Genomic DNA, 20763 nt, shown 5'->3' on the forward strand with positions numbered 1-20763 from the left:
CCGCAGCACCCCTGCCCTCCACCCGTGGTGACCTCTGCTCTCCCTGCCCCGTTCCCCACTTACCTGTGTGCTCTGACGGGGAGTCCAGACCTTGCTTCTCGGCCTCCAGGGGCTTAGACATTCTTATTTCTGAGGACAGATGAGGGGTGCCAGTGGGGTGAGGGTGCGGAAGCCAGTAGGGCTCTGGGGCTGCTCCCCCACCACCACCCAGCCTCTCCCCCCATACCCCGCCACCTTGCGTCTCTTTCCTGGAGACATGCCCTCTGCTCCAAGCCCCTGCCCTCCACCGGCAGGACAGGAGAGAAGCCTCTTGGCCCCTCTGGAAGGTGGCACAGGGAGGGTCACCTCCAACCCCCCGAGAGACCTGGGGCAAGGCAGGAGGTGAGGTTGCCCCTTGGTCCTGGCGAGGCTCTGGCCGCCCGGGGTTGGGGGAGGCTGGTGGTGCTCCGAAGGAGCGAGTCAGCCTTGGGCCTCCTTGCAGCGGCCGCCCAGGCGCCCGTCCTGCCCCACCAGGTTTCGGTGAGGCATGTTTTCCACTCTGAGTAGGGCCTGGGAGGTGTGAGGGACGACAGCATCCCCCAGGAGCATGTCCTCAGATCTCTGGGTGTGATTCAGCGCCCCAGGCCCCCTCCCCGGCCCACCACTTTCCCGTCCACTCCTCGCTCCGCCTCCCTTTCAGGCTGGGTGGCCCTGCTCTCTCATCTCTGTGACTCCAACTCCAACCCCATCTGCTTCTGCCCTGACCTTGTCCTCAGACCTAACCCTAAACTACAGACTTACCTGGGACTGTTGCCCTTAATCCAATCTGGAGCCCCCACCCTACCAACCCCATCCCACACTACAGTCCCGCAGGCCCAGAAAATGGAAGGAGGTGGCAAACAGGGGACCCGGAGCAAGGGAAACAACCCCATGCTCACAACGCTCTGATTCTGGTCATGGGAAGGTGAGTGCTACCGGCACAGCACAAGATATGACTCAGAGCTCACGTTGGCAGCTGATGCCAATGTTACCCCCATTTTACAGGGGACAAAACTGAGGTTCCAAACAGATGGCACCTCCCCAAGAGCCCCATGAGACAGCAGAGGCACCTGGGTCGGACCGGGGTCCTTGTGACTCCGGGGCTCCCGCTTCTAATCAGTATTGCTGCGGTCTGATGAACCCGTTCTGATCTCCTCCACCTCATCTCCACAGTGACTCCAACACAGGCTCACCCTGAGAACCATTCAAACCCAGCCCTTCCTGGTCCTAGACTCCTAGTCTGGGTTTCTGACCGACCCATTTTCAATTGTCTTACCCACACTGATCCCCAGTTCTCGTCCAGACGGCCCGAGTCCTTCATCTGACCTCGACTCCCAGCTTGGCCTGAGACCTTACTCCCGACCCTGACTCTGACCCTAACATCTCACAACTCACTCCAAATCCCCACCAAGACCCCGTTCTATCAAAGGAGACATCCAATGCTAGCATGCTCTGTGTCCAAGATAGTTAAAGAAGGCCAGCTAGAAAAGAGAGACCTGAAAGAGCCTCTGCAACTGAAAAAGTACCAATATTTTGCAACTGAGGGTCACTTGACAAGGAATGCCACTCTAATTTGAAATTCCTGATTAAAAAACCAGCTCAGGGCTTCCCCTGTGGCTCAGTGGTAAAGAATCCGCCTGCCAGTGCAGGGGACATGGGCAGGAAGATCCCTGATCCAGGAAGATCCCACACGCCTCGGAGCAACTAAGCCCAGGCACCACAACTGCTGACGCCTGGGCTCGAGAGCCTGCGCTCGGCAACCAGAGGAGCCACCGCAATGGGAAGCCTGTGCACCACAACGACGAAGGCCAGGTGCCAACAAAGGAAAAAAGGGGAAAAGCCAGGGCACACGCTGCTGACAGGGGTGTAAACCCATCCAAGCACAGTTCAGGCAAGTTAGAGAGGCGCTGCTTCCCAGCACATCCTCTCCCAGCATCCACCCCAGAGGAAGGAGCGTCCTGACCACCACCGCCCCGGGCACATGTGTGGCACCGCTCCGGGCAGCAGCCCTTTCCTAACCACTCCCCCGCAACTGGAAACAGCTCAAGGGCCCATTAACAGGGGACGAGTCAACACATTGGTGCGTCTGTACAGCGAAAAACTCCACAGTCCGGAAAAGAAGCAGCTCCTGCATCACACACACTGAATCTCGCAAAGCGGCTGCCAAGGGAAAGACGTGAAGCAACAAAAGCGGACAGACAGCAGGACCCCAATTAGGGGACCAGAAACAGGCAGGACGGCCTCAGGTGACGCAGCAGATTAGTGGACACCTTTTGAGGGGTGCTGACCTGGAAAGGGTGTGAAGAAGCCTTCAGAGGGTTAGAAATGTCCTGGGAGGTGATCTGTTTGGTGGCGGCGGGGGGGGGGGGGGGGGTCTGTACATACGTAAAACTCATCAAACTGTACAGTTACAACCTGAGCGTTTTACTATATGTATGTTTTCAAACACACAAAAGAAATAAAACAAACTAATAATAATAAGCCAGCACACAGTCCTACTAAGGCATAAGCTTACGAGGTGGGGGTGGGAAGCAGGTGCCCAGATGCTCCCAGAATTCAGGCCCTGTTTCCAGGCACTGGGGAAGGGGCACTGAGTGGCGAAGGACCCCGAGACCCAGGAGGTCACAAAAGGAGCCGAGGAAGGAGTCCCCCTGTCTCCTGACCCTGGGGCATCAAGAAGCAGGAGTCCTGCCTGATCCTGGCTCTAAAACTCCTAGACTCAGCTTCCTTGGTGGCTCAGTGGTAAAGAATCCACCTGCCAATCATCCTCCTGTCACCTGCAGGAGACACAAGTTCAATCCCTGGTCCGGGAAGATTCCACATGCCGAGGGGCAGCTGAGCCTGTGTGCCACAGCTACTGAGCCTGTGCGCTAGATCCTGGGAGCCCTAACTACCGAGGCCTGAGTCCCCTAGAGCCCGCGCTCCACCACTAGGGAGGCTACCGCAACGAGAAGCCCGCGCACGGCAACTGGAGAGTGGCCCCTGTTCACCGAAACTAGAGAAAAGCCTGTGCAGTGACGAAGACCCAGCACAGCCAGATAAAGAATAAATAACATCTTAAAGCCAAACAAATAAATCTCGAGCCCTTGGCCCTGGTGCAGGCAACCACAAACCCTAGGGTGGCCCTACATCCCTGCCAGCGTCCTGGAAAGCTGTGTCCCGGCCGCCTCTGCAGCCCCTCCTTCCAGCCAGCGACCATGATGCCACCAGGAGCCCCGTCCCCAGCCGTGACCCCTTCCACGGCTCCCCGTCTCCTAAGAAAAGCCCAGGCTCCCCATCCTGGCCATCAGGGTGTGACCGTTGTCACCCTCCGCTGCCCATCTCTTAGCACCCAGGCGCCTTTCTCTTCAGTCACGCTGGCATCGCCCTCTGCTTGATGAGGGGTGGGGGGCAGGGCTCCAGGCCATACAGGTTCGTTCCTCCCCGCCTCGTGGGTGAACGCCCTCCTGCTCACAGACCACGGCGGCCTCGGGCCCCAGCTCTCCCCAGAGGGCCCGTGCCATCCTCGGCCTCTGCGGTGCGCTGAGCTGTACCCCCTGACACTCCTTTCCTGATTCCTAATCCCCAGTAACTCAGACTGTGACTGTCTTTGGGGACAGGATCTTTACAGAGGAAATGAAGCCAAAATGAGATCAGGCCCTACGTATGGATCAGGGCCTCAGGCTAGGCCCTGATCAGTACGGCTGATGTCCCTAATAAGACGACCAGACTGGGATGCAGACAGGCACAGAGGGAAGACCAGGTGAGGACCCAGAAAGCCGACAGCCATCCCAGGCCAAGGAGGGAGGCCTTAGAAGAAACTAACCCCGCTGACAACCTGACCTTGGACTTCCAGCCTCCAGAATTTTGAGAAAAATAATTTCTGTAATGTAAGCCATCCCGTCTGGGGGTACTTTGCTATGGCAGCCCTAGCCAACTAAGGCAGCCTCTCCTCACCAATCCAGCCCCAAGCCCGCAGGACTGTGGTCACCTGTGCCCTTGTTCTTCCCCACTGATCAGCGGACAGGCCTGGGCTGATTCACTGCTGGGTCCCCGGCATCACCCAGCTTGGAAGCCCAGGTTATAAACGTTTGTCCCTCTCTGCGGCTCTCTCTGTCTCTTACTTGTTCCTGCCTCTGTCCCACTGTCTCTGTCACGTAAAGAGCCTGAGGGTGGGCTGGTCCCTCGGCCTGGAATGCTGTTCCCCACTCTGTCTGCCTGGCGACCTCCTACTCATCCTTCAGGACCCAGCACAAGCTCCGTCCTCCTTGAAGTCACCACCCTGATGACTTCAGGTAGGGGGTCTCTGCCCTCTTCCCTCCACCCTGGCTCCACCTCCCCATCACTGTCCTAAGGGCTGCAGCCATCTGGGTCCCAGAATGTCTCCCCCATCAGGCTAGGAAGCCCTCAGGGCAGGGCTGACTCATCTGGGGTCCTCAACAGGACGCGTGGGTGGGATGAACAAGGACCGCCTTGCTCTCTCTCCTCCAGGCCTTTGCCTCTGCTCCCCTCCCACCTGGGACGACCCTTTCCTTCTTGACTAGCAACCTCCTGCTCCTCTTTAAGGCCCTAGCTCCACATCACCTCCTCTGTGAGGTCCTCCAGGACTGCCCAGGTGGTCAGTGCCTCTCTCATCTGGGCTCCCTTTGCCCCCAACACACCCTGACTGCCTAGGCAGCAACCCCTACCCTAAACGGTGGGCTCCTTAAGGCCCAGACTGGAGTCACCACTGCATAGTCTTTGGAATGAACGAATGCAGGAAAGGATCCTCTCTCTGTGGTCACCTGATCTTTGACCCTCAGTCCCAGGCCCCCAGGGACTCCCACCTGACCCTAAACCTTTAAGGTCACCTCCCCTCTGTAGGAATGGTGGCTGCAGAGGCAAACGTGGTTTGAGGGGAACTTTCTGCCACTGTTTCCCCAATCCTGCCTCCACCCCCAGCTCCCACACAGCCCACACACCCCTACAGCGTCGGCTGGGCTGACAGCAAAATGGCCAGAGCTGCCCGTTCCCCAGCTCTCTGTCCTCCCCTCTCCTCTTCCTTCATTAAGCCCAACCCAAGAGGAGGGTCTCATCAAACCATCCCCACCAGGGATGAACTGGGGGGACTCCATTTCCACCATGGACCTAAAGCTTCAGTGATGTCTTCATGGGGACTCAGGGTATGGTGACCCTGGCGAGAGGCTCGCTGAGATCCCATCCTGTAGGCTCTCTCGCTCCCTCTCTCTCTCAACTCTAGACAAAGACTCATGCCCAATCCCACCCCATAACACTCTGGCACAGTGTATGGCACAAGGTGAAACCTAAGCGTCCTAATTTTTTCAAGCCCCCTTGCAGGTGACTCTAATTTGCTCTAACATCCCCCCACCACCTTCAGAAGCGCCCCCTCAAAGCCTCATTCATCTGCACAGAAAGTCTGGGTGGCTGCGGAGGGTCACCCCTCTCTCCTCCCATCACAGGCAGTGTGTGTCTTTTCAGAGGAACAGGCAGGAAAAAGCCCTGTAGGACCCAGCGGGGCCCCTCAAGTCCCACCAACCACACCGAGGGTCAGACCCGCCCAGGGCTGCCCCGCCCCTGGGCTCACACCCGCTTGCTTGCCCACTGCCCCAGGCCTGGGACCCTGGGTCCCCTCCGCCCTCCCCCGCCCCTCCCTCCCCGGACTTTCACTTCTCCTCTGCATTTCCCCCAGCCGGTTTTAGCAGACTTGGGCCAGCTTCTCGTTAGCACTTACCGAAAACGGGGCTAAATATAGAGGGCCCAAGGGCTGCCCCTCACCCCTCCCAGCCCCACTTGGCCTGTCCCCTGGGTCCCTGGCCTCCAAAACCCACTTCAAGCAAGGCTGGGGCCTGGGAGCCCCTGTGGGCCGGGTTGGCGCTGCCGGGAACCTGTGTGCACCCACTGGCCCAGCCCGACCTCCCTGGGAGCAGTGTTTCACACCCACACCCCACAGCTGTTCCTGGGGTGGCCTCCAGGGAGTGAACACTCCTGGGTGTCAGGGGGGAGGATGCAGACACAACAAGAGTGGTGGCCCCGCAGCTGTGCTGACAGGAGCTGCCACGGAGCATACACACCACAGCCTCAGCCAGGCGGGGCCCCAACACGAACCCAGACCATGCAAACACACATGGGAACAGGTGCGCGGATCCCAGACGGGAATGTGTGCAGATGGAAACGCGAGCCCAGACACAATGACACCAGCAGATATGCAAAACGCATACCCAGACATGTGTGGGCACACCTGCCTGTACACACACTCGCACACCAAGTCACCCCCAAACACGTACACACGCACATCCCAGAGTCACTCACAGACAGATGTACAGATAGATGTACACAGATGTGCACACACACAGACACACCCAGGTCACTCAGATAGACACACACCAGATGTACACACACACACAGAGACAGAGACAGGTACACACTCACACCCAGGTCATTGAGACAGACACACCAAGATGTACACACACAAGCTGTGCACATTCATTCAGACTCATTCAGACACACATACAGACAGCTACACACTCACACCCAGAGCCACTCAGACACACAAAGACACACACACACACCCCCTAGTCACTCACACACACAGCTACACACTCAACACACCCAGAGTCATTCAGACACACAGAGAAAGATACACACACACACAGAATCACTCACACATACACACAGGTATACATTCACACACCCAGAGTCACTCAGACACACATACAGACTGGTACACACACATCCAGAGTCTCTCAGACACACAGATAGATACAGATGTGCATATACACACACATCCGGGTCACTCATATAGACAAACAAAGATGTACTCACACAAGATATGCACACACACACACCCAGGGTCACTCAGACATAAAGGTAGACTCAAATGTACACACACACACACAGTCACTAGACAGACATACAGAGATGTGTACACACACACAGATCACTCAGATAGACACACACACACACACACACACGTGCACCTACTCACACTCCCAGAGTCCCCTCCTCCTGGGAGACGGCCAGGGTGCAACCCAGAACCCATTCCAGAGATGTAGAGGCCAGGACCGAGCAGGAGGCATGACCTGCTCAAGACCACACATGTGTTAACTCACATCCAGGCTGGGGAGCCCAGGCAGGCCTTGCAGCCAGGGCAATTCTCTGAGAAATGGCAAATAAAGGGTCTAACCCAGTGCCTGACAAAGCCGCCATTCCCCCCAGACAGGGAAGAGACAGTATGTACACGTTATCCTGTGTAGATGCCCTGGGTCACTGTGTCTGCACTGTACACACATGCGCACATGCGCAAACACACACACACACATCCATAGTTGCACATACGGTCACCTCAGTAAATCGTCACATCACACAGCATCCTGCGAGTAACCTTCCTTCTACCTCAGCCCGCTTCTTGCCTCCCTTGCCTGCTCACACCTACTCATCCTTCATCTCAGACCAGACATGCCCTCCTAAAGGAATTCCTTCCTGATGCCACATTAGCCGAATTGGGCAAGCCTTCTGGGCTTGCACAGTGCCCTGTGCCTCCTGCATCCCAGTTCTCACCCCTCTGCCTGTGCTTCCTCCCTTGTCTGGTGACAGGTCTGTCTCCGTTGCTGAACTGGGCACTCCAGGAAGACAGACCCAGAACTGCCTTCTTCAGTAGTATTTCCAACATCCAGCACAGAACTGCTCCGTAAATACGTGTTGATGACGGATCACAGGACACCCGCAAATGCTGATGCACGCAGATGCAGGCCAAACCAAGATTCAGCCCCACAGACACCCACAAATGGGACACATCCCCACAGTCAGAACCATAGGGCCGCAAACAAAACACCCTTAAAGTATGGATACTGGCCGTGGTCCAGGCCCCGCTATTACTGTATTACCTCGCTTAATTCTCCCATCTGCACCGCCTAGAGCTAACCATCATTATGCAGAGATGGAGAGGTTATGCCAAATGAGTCAACATGTACAAGTCACTTTGTACAGCCCTTGGCGGACAATGCTCGCTCAGTCCGCTGACACTTAGTAGGGGAGGCAGTTCATAAACACACAAACATATCATAAATTTTCAAGGGTGATGAGTACCACGAGGAAAAGACAGAACTGGGTGAGGGGCCCGAGAGTGCCGGGACTGGCTGCCCGTATAGATGGGGAACGCAGGGGAGGCCACCAGAGAAGGGGACATCGGAGGTGAACGAAGTAAGGAAGTGAATCAAAACAGCCTTGCCAAGGCTATCCCCACAGTGCCGCACACACAGCCCCTCGCACACGCACACCTGACAGTCATACATAGAAAACGCAGAACCAGTTGACAGGCGCGCACACAGACGCACACACTCAGAGGTCCAGCCCCCAGGCAGTCCTCTCCCAGGGTCATTCAGGTCGCCCACCCACTGGCCCTCTGTAGGAGAGCCTGGCTCCATCGTCCTCCCCCAGACCCCTCAGGGCAGGGAGCGGCAGAGGACAGGAGGAGAGGTCTGAAGCTCCCCAGGGCTGATGCGAAAGGGGAGGGGAAAGAGGAGCTGGGGGTGGGGGACGCAGGATGGGGAGACGGGCAGTTGCTGAGGCAGAGTCAGAGGGCGGAGGAGCAGCCGGAGAGGAAGGGCAGGCCGAGCCAGGACGAACCCCAGGGTGCTGCCTGTGCGCCCCAGCCCCTTACCTGGAGCCCCCATGCTGGAGTGAACCATGCTGCCCGCCCCGCAGGGCTGGGGGAACAACTGTGTCATCTCTCCGCCCTCTCTGGGGGCCAAGCCTTCGCTGCCGGAAGTCACCCTGGGAGGAAACCACAGGGTCCGCCCCCTTCGGAAGGGAAAATACCCGTGCCCGAAGGCCCACCCCAGCCGGCAGCGGACCCCAATTCATGTGTGTGTGTGTTGGGGAAGTGGGGGTTGGGGGGATAGAGCGCAGGGAGGCTGGAAGAGCTGACTCTGCAGCTGTGCCCCCAGGAGCTGCGCCCTGCCCCTCTGACGCCTCCACCCGGCTGGCACATCTGAAGCAGGGCTTGTGGGTCTGGGAGAGAAGGTGGACCCAAAACACCGATACTAAAACACTAGCTAGGAGTTTGGGGCGGGCCTTTCCCAATGCTAGGCCCTGCCTGTCGCACCAGACAAGCACCATCTCTGAAGATGCTATTTGCCCCCATTTTACAGACAAAGACTGAGGACCAGAGAAGTGATGTGGCCTCTCTAAGGGCTCAGAGGCAAGAAGTGTTGAAGCCAAGAAGCAGGGCAGGAGGAGGCTTCCGCAGACTGTGGCCAACGGGGAACCCAGCCGCGCCTCTGCCCGCAGGTGAGGTGTCCGCGGCCACCACTGGGAGAAGAGGTACCCGTGGGCAGTGGTAGGCCGGGCCTTGCCCTGGAGCGGCAGGAGGTCCTCCAGGGGGCAAAGCGGGAGCCGAAGGTGGCTGGGGTGGAGGGAAGTACCAGGTCCGGGGGACAAGGGCTGGCCCTTCGCGCTGCGGCGCTCGCGGCCCAACGCTTCCCTTCGTGCCCGCCAGAGGGCGGCAGCGCCCGGCCAATGGGCCAGAGGGCGGGGCCGGCTGCGGAGGAGGCGCCCCGCCCTCCGCCCCTCCCCTTCCCCCGCCCGCCCCCGCGCGCACACCTGCGAGGGTCACACAAAGGCGCAGGGCTCCCCGCGCGCGGAGGCGCAGACAAAGGCGCGGCGGAGTCCGCTGCCCGCTTCCGCCTCCCCGCGCGCGGTCCGAGGCTGCTGGACCGCCGGCTGCCTCCAGACAGCCCACCTGGTCGCTCCGCGCCCTGCGGGACTCGCTGCGACCCTGCGCGGCGGGCCCCAGAGCACGCGCGCGCACACGCACGGCTGGCTCCCTGTACACACGCTCAAGTGTTTCTACATAGGGACCCCAGCACTTCGCACACACGTGTGCACATCCAGACACATGGAAACACTCCTTGGTGCCCAGGCCCTGACAACTAACACTACCCGCCTGTGCACAGAACCCTCTGCTTCATGCGGGCACACGGGCTCGGCTATACAGGTGTACCCAGGCATACTTCCCAGCCATGTGTGCCCATGCTCACACCCATGCACACTCATGCAGCTTACGACACACGGGCAGACCTTCAAGAGTGCCTTTCTGCCTGTACACAGGCCCTGTGCAGCCCAGACACGCCCAGGCAGGCAGGCCCACTCCATGAGAATGATGGTGGTCCTTACATCTGCACAGAGGGGACAGTGACCCCCACCAACTACACTCATCACATTCCATATTGTGAAGGCCATTCATCTGAGCAGATTCGGAGACCCTGCAGCACCCGCTGGCTTCACCTCAGATCTCTTGCCTCCAGGCCCACCTCTTTGCCTCTCTCTCTCAGATGGCAGGATTTCTATACGGGAGGGTCAGGAATCTGGTGGACGGACGATGGCACTGGAGCCTTGTCTTGCAGCTGCATTTGCCCACTAAACTCTTTTTTATTTAGGATTTACGTCTTGGAAGACTTGGAAATGAGGGTAATAAGGACTTTATAGAGGGAGCAAAACCCCACCAAAACACCCCCCATGCTCCACAGTCAACAGCATCCTGGTCAAGAGGGAGCTCCGAGTGGTAACTCAGAGAAGGGAGAGATGCACCCCGTTTCCGGTGCTGCCCTCCCAGGCCTGCGGCTGAGAGGTGGAGCTGGGGACAGCCTTTCATGCCCCCCCCACACCCATGGTGGGTGAAATCACCCCACCCCTCTTGCCTCTCAAGCTGACTCCACTATTATCGCCTCTGGCAGACCAGAATTGAATCTCTGAGCTGGAGTTGAGGCATCTTGAAGAAGAATGGGCCTGAGACCTCCACCTGCCCAGGAGAGGACAGAGGAGCTGAGTTAGGGGCATGCTGGGTGGGCAGGTCCTGGTAGCCAGGAACGGGGAGGCCCAGGCACGGGAGATGGTGGCCGTTTAGCTGGAGACGAGGCCTCAGGCCAAGTTGAGCCAGGCAGGTAGGGTCTGGGAGCTGGGGAGCAGTGGGGGCCACTGGGGGTGCAGGGAGCCTGGGAGGGAGGCGGCACAGGGGAGACCAGGCTGGGCTCAGGGCTGAGCGGTAATTAAAGGAGACGTAGGGGGCTCCCCAGGGCCAGCGGGGCTGGTAACTGACACGCGGGCCCCATTGCTCCGCTCATATTTCTCACCGGATCGATACGTTTGACTCCCGACAAGACAATAATCGCTTGTACGCGGCCGGCGAGTCGATCAAATACATTATTAGAGCGAGGTCCCCTGGGGGCCTGGCGGGGAGTGGTGGGGGGAGCAGCCAGCCCACCGGGGACAGCAGAGCGAGATTCTTCACCCCTCAGGGCCCCCAACCATGGCCTCTTCCTCTTGGCCGCCCCTAGGGACCCTCTCTGTGGCTTGGCTCCCCAGCCTCTTTCTGCATCCCACTGTCCCTGGCGACCTCTTCGCTCAGCCCCCGCCCGCATCCCTGCTCCGCGTGGGGACCCCCAGCCAGGTCCCTGCTCTGCGTGGGGACCCGAGCAGGGTTTCCCTGAAGTGCTGCCTCATCTCCGGGGCTGTAGCATGCAGGAACTCCGAGAGGGCCCCAGGATGGCAGGAGACAAGGAGACCGGGTTGCCTATGAGTTGACAGCTGAGCCAGAAGGTAAGCTCGGGTCTGAGATTCATCGACATTAACCTCCCTTTGCATCTCAGTGTTGGCAGAACAGTGTTCAGCAGAGCCCAAGGAGGGCCACCTCTGCATGGTGAGGTGGGTCGGTGGGGTAGACAGTCAGGGAAAGCTGACTTAGGGACTCAGACACAGAGGAAAGCAGGATGAGGGGTGGCAGACAGACACACAGACCAAAGTATGTCTGACTGGTCCTGCTGCAGGGTCGTGCAATCCTCCCAGTAAGGCCTCCGATACTGTGGAGTCAAACCCCACCTGCCCCCTCACCCCCAGGCACTGCCTGTCCACCTCTTCCTGACTTCCAGGCTCAAGCCTTCGTTTCCTATTTACACACCTCCTTCCTCCTCAGCCTTGCCCTCAGAGCTGCACAAAAACGGACAGTAAGTCAGATCTGGCCTGTGGGCCATGGTTTGCCAACCCCAGGCTGAGGCCATTTACCTGCAGTATAATCAGTGATATTTGTTTGACGTTATTTAATTGCTAAGTCGTGTCCAAGTCTTTTTGGGACCCCATGGACTATAACCCTCCAGGTTCCTCTGGCCACGGAATTTTCCAGGCAAGAATACTGGAGTGGGTTGCCATTTCCTTCTCCAGGGGATCTTCCTAACCCAGGGATCGAACCCATGTCTCAGGCATTGGCAGGTAGATTCTTTACCACTGTGCCACCTGGGAAGCCCCCAAAACTTTTCCTGTGTGTCCCTTAGAGCCAAGCTGTGAGCTTGGGGCTGAGGACCTGGAAGATAACTAGATCTGAAATCTGCCCTCAGGGAGCTCATAGTCCAAAGGGAAGACTGGATTTGATGGAAGTTTTCGATATTCCATAACCGACTCAGAAAGTATCCGATAAATGCTAGTCAAAGATGAATCCCAAGACATAGACTTGAGGCTGGATTTGATGTTAGGTGGAAAGATTCTGTATAAGAAGAGAGTCTGTATAAGAGAGGAAGAGTCTGTATAAGAGAGGTCCACCGGGGACTGATGTGAGCCCAGGCTGGTGGGTAGCAGCTGGAGCAGATAACCAGAGGAGAGGCTAGGACAGTGGTCCAGACAACAGGAGAGCATGGGGCCGTGAGGCTGCAGATGAGCGCATGAGTGTGAGTGAGAGTCTTGAGGACTGTGATGGACGTGCAAGCAGGCAGCTGAGCAGGGTGGATGGGTGGGTGCTCAGGCCATCACTGATGTACACTGGGAAGGGGAGCAGATTTGGGGAAGATGCTTAGGTCAGTGCTGGAGATTGGGGGGTAGAGGGAGGTCAGCAAGGTCTATGGACCAGGAAGTCAGCAGATGCTGAATAAATTGACACACAAACACTCCTCATGCATCTCCCGCCCACCATCAGTTTCCCAGACCCACCAGAAATCCCAGGCATTCACCACACACAAAAAGAAATCAGGAAGCATCATGGCCCAAAGAAGATAAAAGTCAGAAGACCAACAGGTCCCCATTCTGAACCTGGTCATCTGGTGACGCAGAGCCAGCCCCCCGCACTCTCCAGGCCTCCGTTTCCCCACCTAAAAGTGGGAGGTGGGCTGGAGGAGCATTCTAAGACTTCTTCCAGCCGTTAACATTCTGTGGCTTGAAAGGGACAAGAACAGGCAAGATGGACTGATGGCTCCATTAGCAGCCACATTCACACAGCTGGCCTGGGGGGATCCTGAGTTTCTCCGACCCCAAAGCCTGCACCGAGACTGCTGTCCTGGGCTTGCAACTCCTCACTTGGGCTTGTCTGTGTCCCAGGCTGTAGGCTGTCCCGGAACAGACCCACCAGGACATCCTAAGAAGCAGGTGCCCGGCCCTGGGCCTCCCCTGAGGAGGCTCTGCCCGGGGCACAGGAGCCCCCGCCCACCCCTAGGCTGCAGATTCTACTCCAGCCCAGACCTCCCGCGCACCAGCACCAGCACTGACTCTGCAGGCTGATGGAGCCGTCCTTCCTTCCAGCCCAGGGAGCTGTCCAAAGGCTGAAATGCAGGGGCCCTCGGAGTGGTCCAGAAGCCCTCCCTCCAGTAACCCGGCTGCTGCCTCCAGGAAAGCCCGGCCCGCTCACCATGGATGGCCTCCAGGCACCTGCGGGACTTCACTTCTCCTAGCAAGAGCACTGTGTGCCTGCCACACCAGAGAAAGCTGAGTCTGTCCCCACTTGGGGCCTCTGACCTTGCCGACCCCTCCCCTACAATGCTGTTCCCCATCTCCTCCCTTTCCTCTGACCCTTCAGGACTTAGCTCAAAGGCCGCCTCCTCCCAGAAGCCCTCCTTCAGCCACTCTCCACTCCAGTTATTGTTCAGTCCCTAAGTCGTGTCCGACTCTGCGATCCCATGGACTATAGCATGCCAGGCTTCCCTGTCCATCGCCATCTCCAGCGTTTGCTCAGACTCGTGTCCCTTGAGTCAGTGGCCAGTTTTGTTTTCTTTGTAGTGCTCTCTGGAACTCAGGCACTGTCATCTTGCCTAACTGTTCCCCCTCTGAAATGTAAGCTCTCTGAAAGCAGGTGCTTTTTTCTGTCTTGTCTTCTGCGGTATTCCCTTAATGAATGGATCCTCCTTCCAGGCTCCCACAGCCCACAGAATGAAATCCAGGGCTGGCTTTCCCAGCTCCAGTGGACATGGGCCTCTGCCAGTCTCCATGGGCAAATTGCCTTCAGAGCTCGCCTTCTTCCTCTGGGTTCAGCAACTTGGGGTTCCCCTTGTACCCATCCTCTGAGCTTCCTGTGTTTGCTGGGCAAATTCTACTGGCCTTTACAGCCTCGGCTCAAATCTCTCCTCTCTGGAAGCTGTCTCTGACTCCTAGGGAAGCTTATTTAATAGTGATGGCCTCAGTCTTCCCACAGTTCAGGCATCTTGGGCTTAGCACTAATTGTACTGCATTGAAATTACTTCCCAATGAGGCTGCCCTCACAGGGCAGGGCTGGAGGGCAGGGTGGGGTTTCATTCGTTTTTGTAGAATGGAGTCCAGCACTGGTCTGCAGATAAGCCCCGTTGAGTGAGGACATCTGCCCCTATACCGTGACACTTCATAGAGCTGGATATAAGCACTAGCACTTCCCAGGTGGCGCTCCTGATAAAGAACCCACCTGCCAGTGCAGGAGACATAAGAGATGCAGGTTTGATCCCTGGGTCAGAAAGATCCCCTAGAGAAGGAAATGGCAACCCACTCCAGCATTCTTGCCTGGAGAATCTCACAGACAGAGGAGCCTGGTGGGCTACAGTCCATGGGGTCGCAAAGAATTGGACACGACTGAAGCAACTTAGCATGCAAGCACTGATCTGGGAGTCAAACACTTGAAAGCGTGGAAACTGGTCTTTCCATTCACTTGCTGTATGACCCTAGGCAGGTGATTTCACCTCTCTGAGCCTCTGAGGATCCTCATCTTTGAAAAGGGGGCAGTAACATGGGCTGATCAGTGGTAAAGAATTCACCTGTCAAAGCGGGAGATGCATGAGACCCAAGTTCGGATCCCTGGGTCAGGAAGATCCCTTGGAGGAGGAAATGGTAAACCACTCCAGTATTCTTGCCTGGGAAATCCCATGGACAGAGGAGCGTAGCAGGTTACAGTCCGTGGGACAGCAGAGTCAGACACGACTGAGCACACGTGCAACATGGGCTGACAGGAACTAATCTTTTTTCTTTTGTTTTTAATGGTTCCCTGTACTATATAGTAGGACTCTGTTATTGTTAATCTTAAATATAATACTGATTACCATGCACAAGGAGTTCAAAAAGTTTACAGTGTTTATCACACCAAAGTTTGAAATAGAGAAAATCAGAAATAACATAGAATGCTACCATAAGACAGTGGCTGAATAAAGCGTAGCATATTCATCCTCAGGAACAGTATGTGATCATGAGAGATGATGGAGCTGATCTATGAATATGGACATGGAAAGTTCTCCAAGACTCTGCTGAACGCAAAGGCAAGCTGCAGAATGATTTACACAACTTAATATTATTGATGTAAAACACATACCAAAACCTCTATGTATTTTCTATGGGTGTGCAGGTATTGACAAATGCAGAGAGAAGGCCCAAAGGGTAACTAATCAGCTAATGACAACTACCTCTGGTGAGTGGACCAGAAGTGGGAAAGTGCATGTGTGTCTGTGTGCATGCTCAGTCGTGTCTGACTCTTTACAACCCTGCGAACTGTAGCCCACCAGGCTCCTGTGTCCATGGGATTTTCCAGGCAAGAATACTGGAGTGGGTTGCCATTTTCTCCTCCAGGGTATCTTCCTGACCCAGGGATCGAACCCACGTCTTTTGTGTCTCCTGCGTTGGCAGACGGGTTCTTTACCACTGAGCAACCAGGGAAACCCCCTGGGAAAGCAGAATCGACTTGAATGGGGTTTTTTAAAGATTTTTTTTATATGGACCATTTTCAAAGTTTTTACTGAATTTGTTACAATATTGCTTCTGTTTTAGGTTTTGGGGGGTTTTTTGGCCACAAGGCATGTGGGATTTTAGATCCCCAACCAGGGATGGCACCCCCATCCCCTGCATTGGAAGGTGAAGTCTTAACCACTGGACCACCATGTAAGTCCCTCAAATGAGGTTTTAACCTTTTCTGATATGGTTTTGGCTTTTATAATGAGATTGTATTCATTTTTGAATTAACATTATATGGCAGCCCACTCCAGTGTTATTGCCTGGAGAATCCCAGGGACGGGGGAGCCTGGTGGACTTCCGTCTGTGGGGTTGCACAGAGTCGGACACGACTGAAGCGACTTAGCAGTAGCAGCAGCATGAGTTACAGGTAGCAAACTACAAAGTGAAACAAAGGACTGATTATCCCCCACAGTGAAGAAAGTGGTCACCTCCAGCAGGAGGGAGGGTCCTGGGCTCTGGCTGCCTCCTGTATACAGACCTAGGTGGCGATCCTGCAGACGTCCACTTGATAAAGATTGATTCTACTGTACGTTGATGACTCTCTCACATAAGCGTGCTTCCTGCAGGCAGGGGCCAATTCCCACTCATTCTGGTATCGTCTGCTCTGCACCCCCAGTTCACTGCCCAGAAGCAGATGTTAATAAAAGGCCAGATTTGGTAGCGTGCGCCCCAGGCTGCTAGAGCTCCAAGGGGCCAAGGCTGCTGTCCAGGGTACTAAAGTCCAAAGCCTGGGAAGCCTCAGGGAGGCTGGCCAACGAAGACAGCTTCCAGACCCATTATCCTAATTGGCCAGTCTGCGACCCGGCTCCTGCTCGCCTTTAACACATCACCTTCCATTGCTCCCCAGGCCTTCCCAGGTGATGCTAGTGGTAAAGAACCTGCCTGCCAAGGCAAGGGACATAAGAGACATGGGTTCAATTCTTGGGTTGCGAAGATCCCCTGAAGGAGGACATGGCAACCCACTCCAGTATTCTTGCCTGGAGAATCCCATGGAAGAGAGGAGCCTGGTGGGCTACAGTCCATGGGGTCGCAAGGAGTCAGATATGACCGAAGCACCTGAGCACGCTCGCGCACACACCCGTCGCTCCTCGCCATTCACTCACGTCCTCCAGGCTGAAGCTCCCATGTGCCTCAGGACCTTTGCTCTCGCCCACCCTGCTGGCTGGTGCTGTCTTTGCCCAGGGATGGCGGTGCAGCATGCCCTCGCTTATTCCAGGAGTCCACAGAGAAGTCTTTTTGATCGTCCCAGCCCACACGGCCTTTCCCCTCCTCATCGCTCTCCATCCTTCACTGGCTGGCGTTTCCTTCAGCACCTGTCACTGGCGTGTGAGTGTCTGTGTTCCTGTGCTTGTTCATCATCCATCCCCGCCCTCGTGAATGTCCACGCTGCGAGGACAGGGAGCAGATCTGTTCTGTTCGGTTTCACTCTCCTATTTAAAAGGGCCTCAGGGGCACAAAATGGCATTAATCATAACCCGTGGCTCATGGCTTTCTTCCATCACTGGGATGGGCAGAGCCCTCTTCCATTCTTTATTTGCTTATTTAACTTACATTTAATAAATTATGTAGACACATTATTATGTGTTCACGTAAAGCCACCACTCACCATACAGATTACAACTGTGACAAGTCACCCTGACTTGCGCCTGACGTGTGCACTGCTCTGTCCCCTGTGCCTGCCACCAAGGAAGCTCTGTTTGCTGCAGCAGTTAAGGGGCACCACACAAAAGGAAGCTCACAGGAGCGCCCGCATGGCCTCACGAGGAGGGGGAGAAGACACCAAAGGCCACGCCCTCCCATGAGCTCCCCCTCCTCCCTGGTGTTCCCACCCCCTCGTTCAATGCAGTCAGAGTTTCTTCAGGACAATTCAATCCTACACCCTCACAGATGGCCCACTGTGCCAGACCCTGTGCCAAGAACTGGGGACACAGAGGGACTTCCCTGGTGGTCCAGTGGCTATGACTGTGAGCTCCCAATGCAGGGGACCCAAGTTTGATCCCTGGTCAGGGAACTAGATCCCACATGCAGCAACTAAGTCGTCTGCGTGTCACAACTAAAGGTTCTGCATGCCACGACAAAGATCAAAGATCCCGCATGCCGCAACGAAGAATTGGTGCAGCCAAATAAAAAAAAATATTTAAAAAAGATAGAGAGTTGGTTGGTGGTTTAATCTCACAGTATGACTCTTTGTGATCCCATGGACTGTAGCCCTCCAGGCTCCTCTGTCCCTGGGATTTCCCAGGCAAGAATACCGAAGTGAGTTGTCATTTCCTTCTCCAAGAGATCTTCTCGACCCAGGGATCAACCTGGGTCTCCCGCACTGCCGGTAGATTTGCAGATTCTTTACTGACTAAGCCACCAGGGAAGCTCAAGAGAGCTGAGGACACCGGGACAAACAGCCTTGGCCACACCCCTGAGCATTCTCAAACCTCCAGGCGCTCTCCCCTCCCCCCACCCCATCCCACCCCTTCAGGGTCCCACGATTATCATAAGTTATAAGAGCAGCTACCCGGAGGCACCTGCTCCACGCAGCCACGGGCTCTGTGCATCCTGTCTTGGCATCTTCCCAGCGATCCAATAAAGCAGGTGCTGTTATTACCCCCCTGCTTTTCAGAGGCACACCCTTAGGTGGACTGGAGCCTGCAGGTCAATCCCAGAGCCTGGCTCTCCTTACCACCAGGCACGCTGCCTGTGTGATCATGCGTGTGCTTCTCCCCTTGAAAATCCGGGAGGTCCTAGGCCTCCTGTATCTCTGCAAACGCAACTGAGGATGATGGAAAAGGTGTCAACTTTGAAGTCACGTTTTCACTTTCACCTATTGGAGAAGGAAATGGCAACCCACTCCAGTGTTCTTGCCTGGAGAATCCCAGGGACGGGGAAGCCTTGTGGGCTGCCATCTATGGGGTGGCACAGAGTCGGACATGACTGAAGCGACTCAGCAGCAGCAGCAGCAGCAACAAGTGGTCAGGTCCCAGCTGTAGAGTTCAGGGAGGCATGGTGCGGGGGCAGGGGTTTCACCTGGCCCGGGTATTATATTCACAAAGGGCCTCATTAACCGAGATGTGCATTTTTTATTTTACAGTTGGGTGCCACTGCCAAACCACCTCAGCCATAGGACGCGCTGAATTTTGTTCTAATAAATCCTGAAATGACCTTGTAAATATCAGCTGGTGTGGCACTTTGTTGGTGTTGTTGCTTAGAGCCCAGCCTGCAACTCCATTTTGGCTTTCTTTCATTCTCAGCATCCTGGGAGGCTCAAAACTGAGAAGTGGCCTGGCCCCTCTCAGACTCTGTGGAGCCTGCTGAGTCCTTGCTGTGTGACTTTACGCAAACCGCCCAACCTCTCTGCCTCTTCCGGAACTGTGTGGCCTCTGGGCAGCATCAGCAGAGGGCCCTGCTCCACAAACATTTTAACTCGATGGAATCAGGTTGACCCAGACCGTATGAGACATACTCCCTGCCGTAATGGAAGCAAACTTCGAGCTCTGGACACCTGAAGCAAAGGATCTTGGGAGAAGGGTTTTTTGTGTGATAATCATTCATTGGTTTACTGGCTTCCCAGGTGGCGCTAGTGGTAAAGAATCTGCCTGCCAATAAGGAGATGGAGAGACACAAGTTCGATACCTTGGTTGGGAAGATCCCCTGGAGGAGGGCGTGGCAATCCACTCCAGTATTCTTGCCTAGAGAATCCCAATGGACTGAAAAGTCTGGCAGGCTACAGTCCTTGGGGTCGCAAAGAGTCGGCCATAACTGAAGTGACTGAGTACACACACACACACACAACCATTTACTGAGGTGGAGGACAGCTCCTGGAAGAGCTCAGGGACAGGGAATCAAGAGTTCTGTTTTAGATGATTCAAGGTGAAACCCTGAACTACAGTTAGAGACACTTTCTATGCATCTTCTCATTGAATCTCCTCCATGCTCTCCAAGGAGAAACCATTGTCACCATGCCCATTTTACAGATGAAAGAACTGATGCTCTGCCAGGTTGAATCCTGTGCCTGGGGTCCCCCAGAAGGAACCAGGAAGAGCATCCAGGCAGGTGGACTCCCCTTGCTCCCCAGACCCCTGCCGGCTCTTCCCTTTAGTGTGGCAGGAAACACTGGGCTTGGACCTGGGTTGGCTGCCTGAGACAGTTACATGCCTCCCATCCCTGGCCCAGGAGGGCCTCCTGCCAATATGAGCCATTCCCTTAAAGCTGTCATGCTGGTGACCCACCTTGAGTCACAGCAAGTCTGGGCTGCACACTGAATCATATCTCTGGGCCCTGGTCCATTTTCCAGGCTCACACATCTCAGACCTGCTCACTCCCTGCTCACCTCCTGCCTGGAGTCTCCCCAGGGAAGCCCTCTCACTCACTTCCATGGACGACCTCTTTCTAACCTTGGACTCCCTATCAGTGCCCAAGACACCAGGCACTTTGAGGTGTGTTTGGAGAACATCAAACTGATACACTCCAGGTCTCTGCCTCCGAGAGGCTTCCCCAGAGGAAAGTCGCACCTGTCTGCTGAAAGGAAATCTCAGGTGTGCCCTGGGTCAGACCCTCACTCTGCCTGACCAGCTGCGTGACCTCGGGTCAGCAACCCCGCTTCTCTGAGCCTTGCCATCGGCACAGTTTGGGAGGTTCTCCCCATTGCTCCACTCGCCCGGGCCACCACCAGCTCTGGCCCCGGTGACGTCAGCAGCCTCCTTCCTGCTGGTCTCTGGGCATCCACACTGGACCCTGATAGTCTCATCTGACCCTTTGCACCCAGAAAGGGTCTTTCTG

The 20763-nt window shown here is 56.0% G+C and overlaps 1 protein-coding gene and 1 long non-coding RNA gene across 16 annotated transcripts in view; one reads left to right on the top strand and one right to left on the bottom strand.

The window, feature by feature from the left end:
- Nucleotides 1–20763, bottom strand: part of POU2F2 (POU class 2 homeobox 2) — a 59891-nt gene that overhangs the window by 24551 nt on the left and 14577 nt on the right. For 5 of the 6 annotated variants that reach the window (XM_055412059.2, XM_055412058.2, XM_088830789.1 and 2 more), the window contains exons 1-2: nt 8657–8731; nt 64–129 (exon numbers count right to left, since the gene is read on the bottom strand). In XM_055412059.2, coding sequence (XP_055268034.1) covers nt 64–129; nt 8657–8723 — 133 coding nt within the window. In that variant the 5' untranslated portion in view covers nt 8724–8731. Of the gene's footprint in view, nt 1–63; nt 130–8656; nt 8732–20763 lie in introns of those variants that run through there. The other variant, XM_088830790.1, reaches the window with a different exon arrangement.
- LOC148774350 (uncharacterized) lies at nt 8769–19137 on the top strand. Of its 10 annotated transcripts, XR_016035821.1 has the most exons (6): nt 8769–8859; nt 9147–11592; nt 13354–15524; nt 15611–15673; nt 16030–16140; nt 16841–18981. It is a non-coding gene; the product is annotated as an uncharacterized LOC148774350 (long non-coding RNA). The 10 variants fall into 10 exon arrangements; XR_016035824.1 differs by adding an exon at nt 19076–19137 and having other exon boundaries at nt 13354–16140; nt 16841–17319; XR_016035820.1 differs by having other exon boundaries at nt 13354–16140; nt 16841–17319; nt 17607–18981.

Source organism: Moschus berezovskii, chromosome 22 (genome assembly GCF_049115385.1).
Source record: "Moschus berezovskii isolate FMDL1 chromosome 22, NW_MosBer_1.0, whole genome shotgun sequence".
Lineage (NCBI taxonomy): Eukaryota > Metazoa > Chordata > Mammalia > Artiodactyla > Moschidae > Moschus > Moschus berezovskii.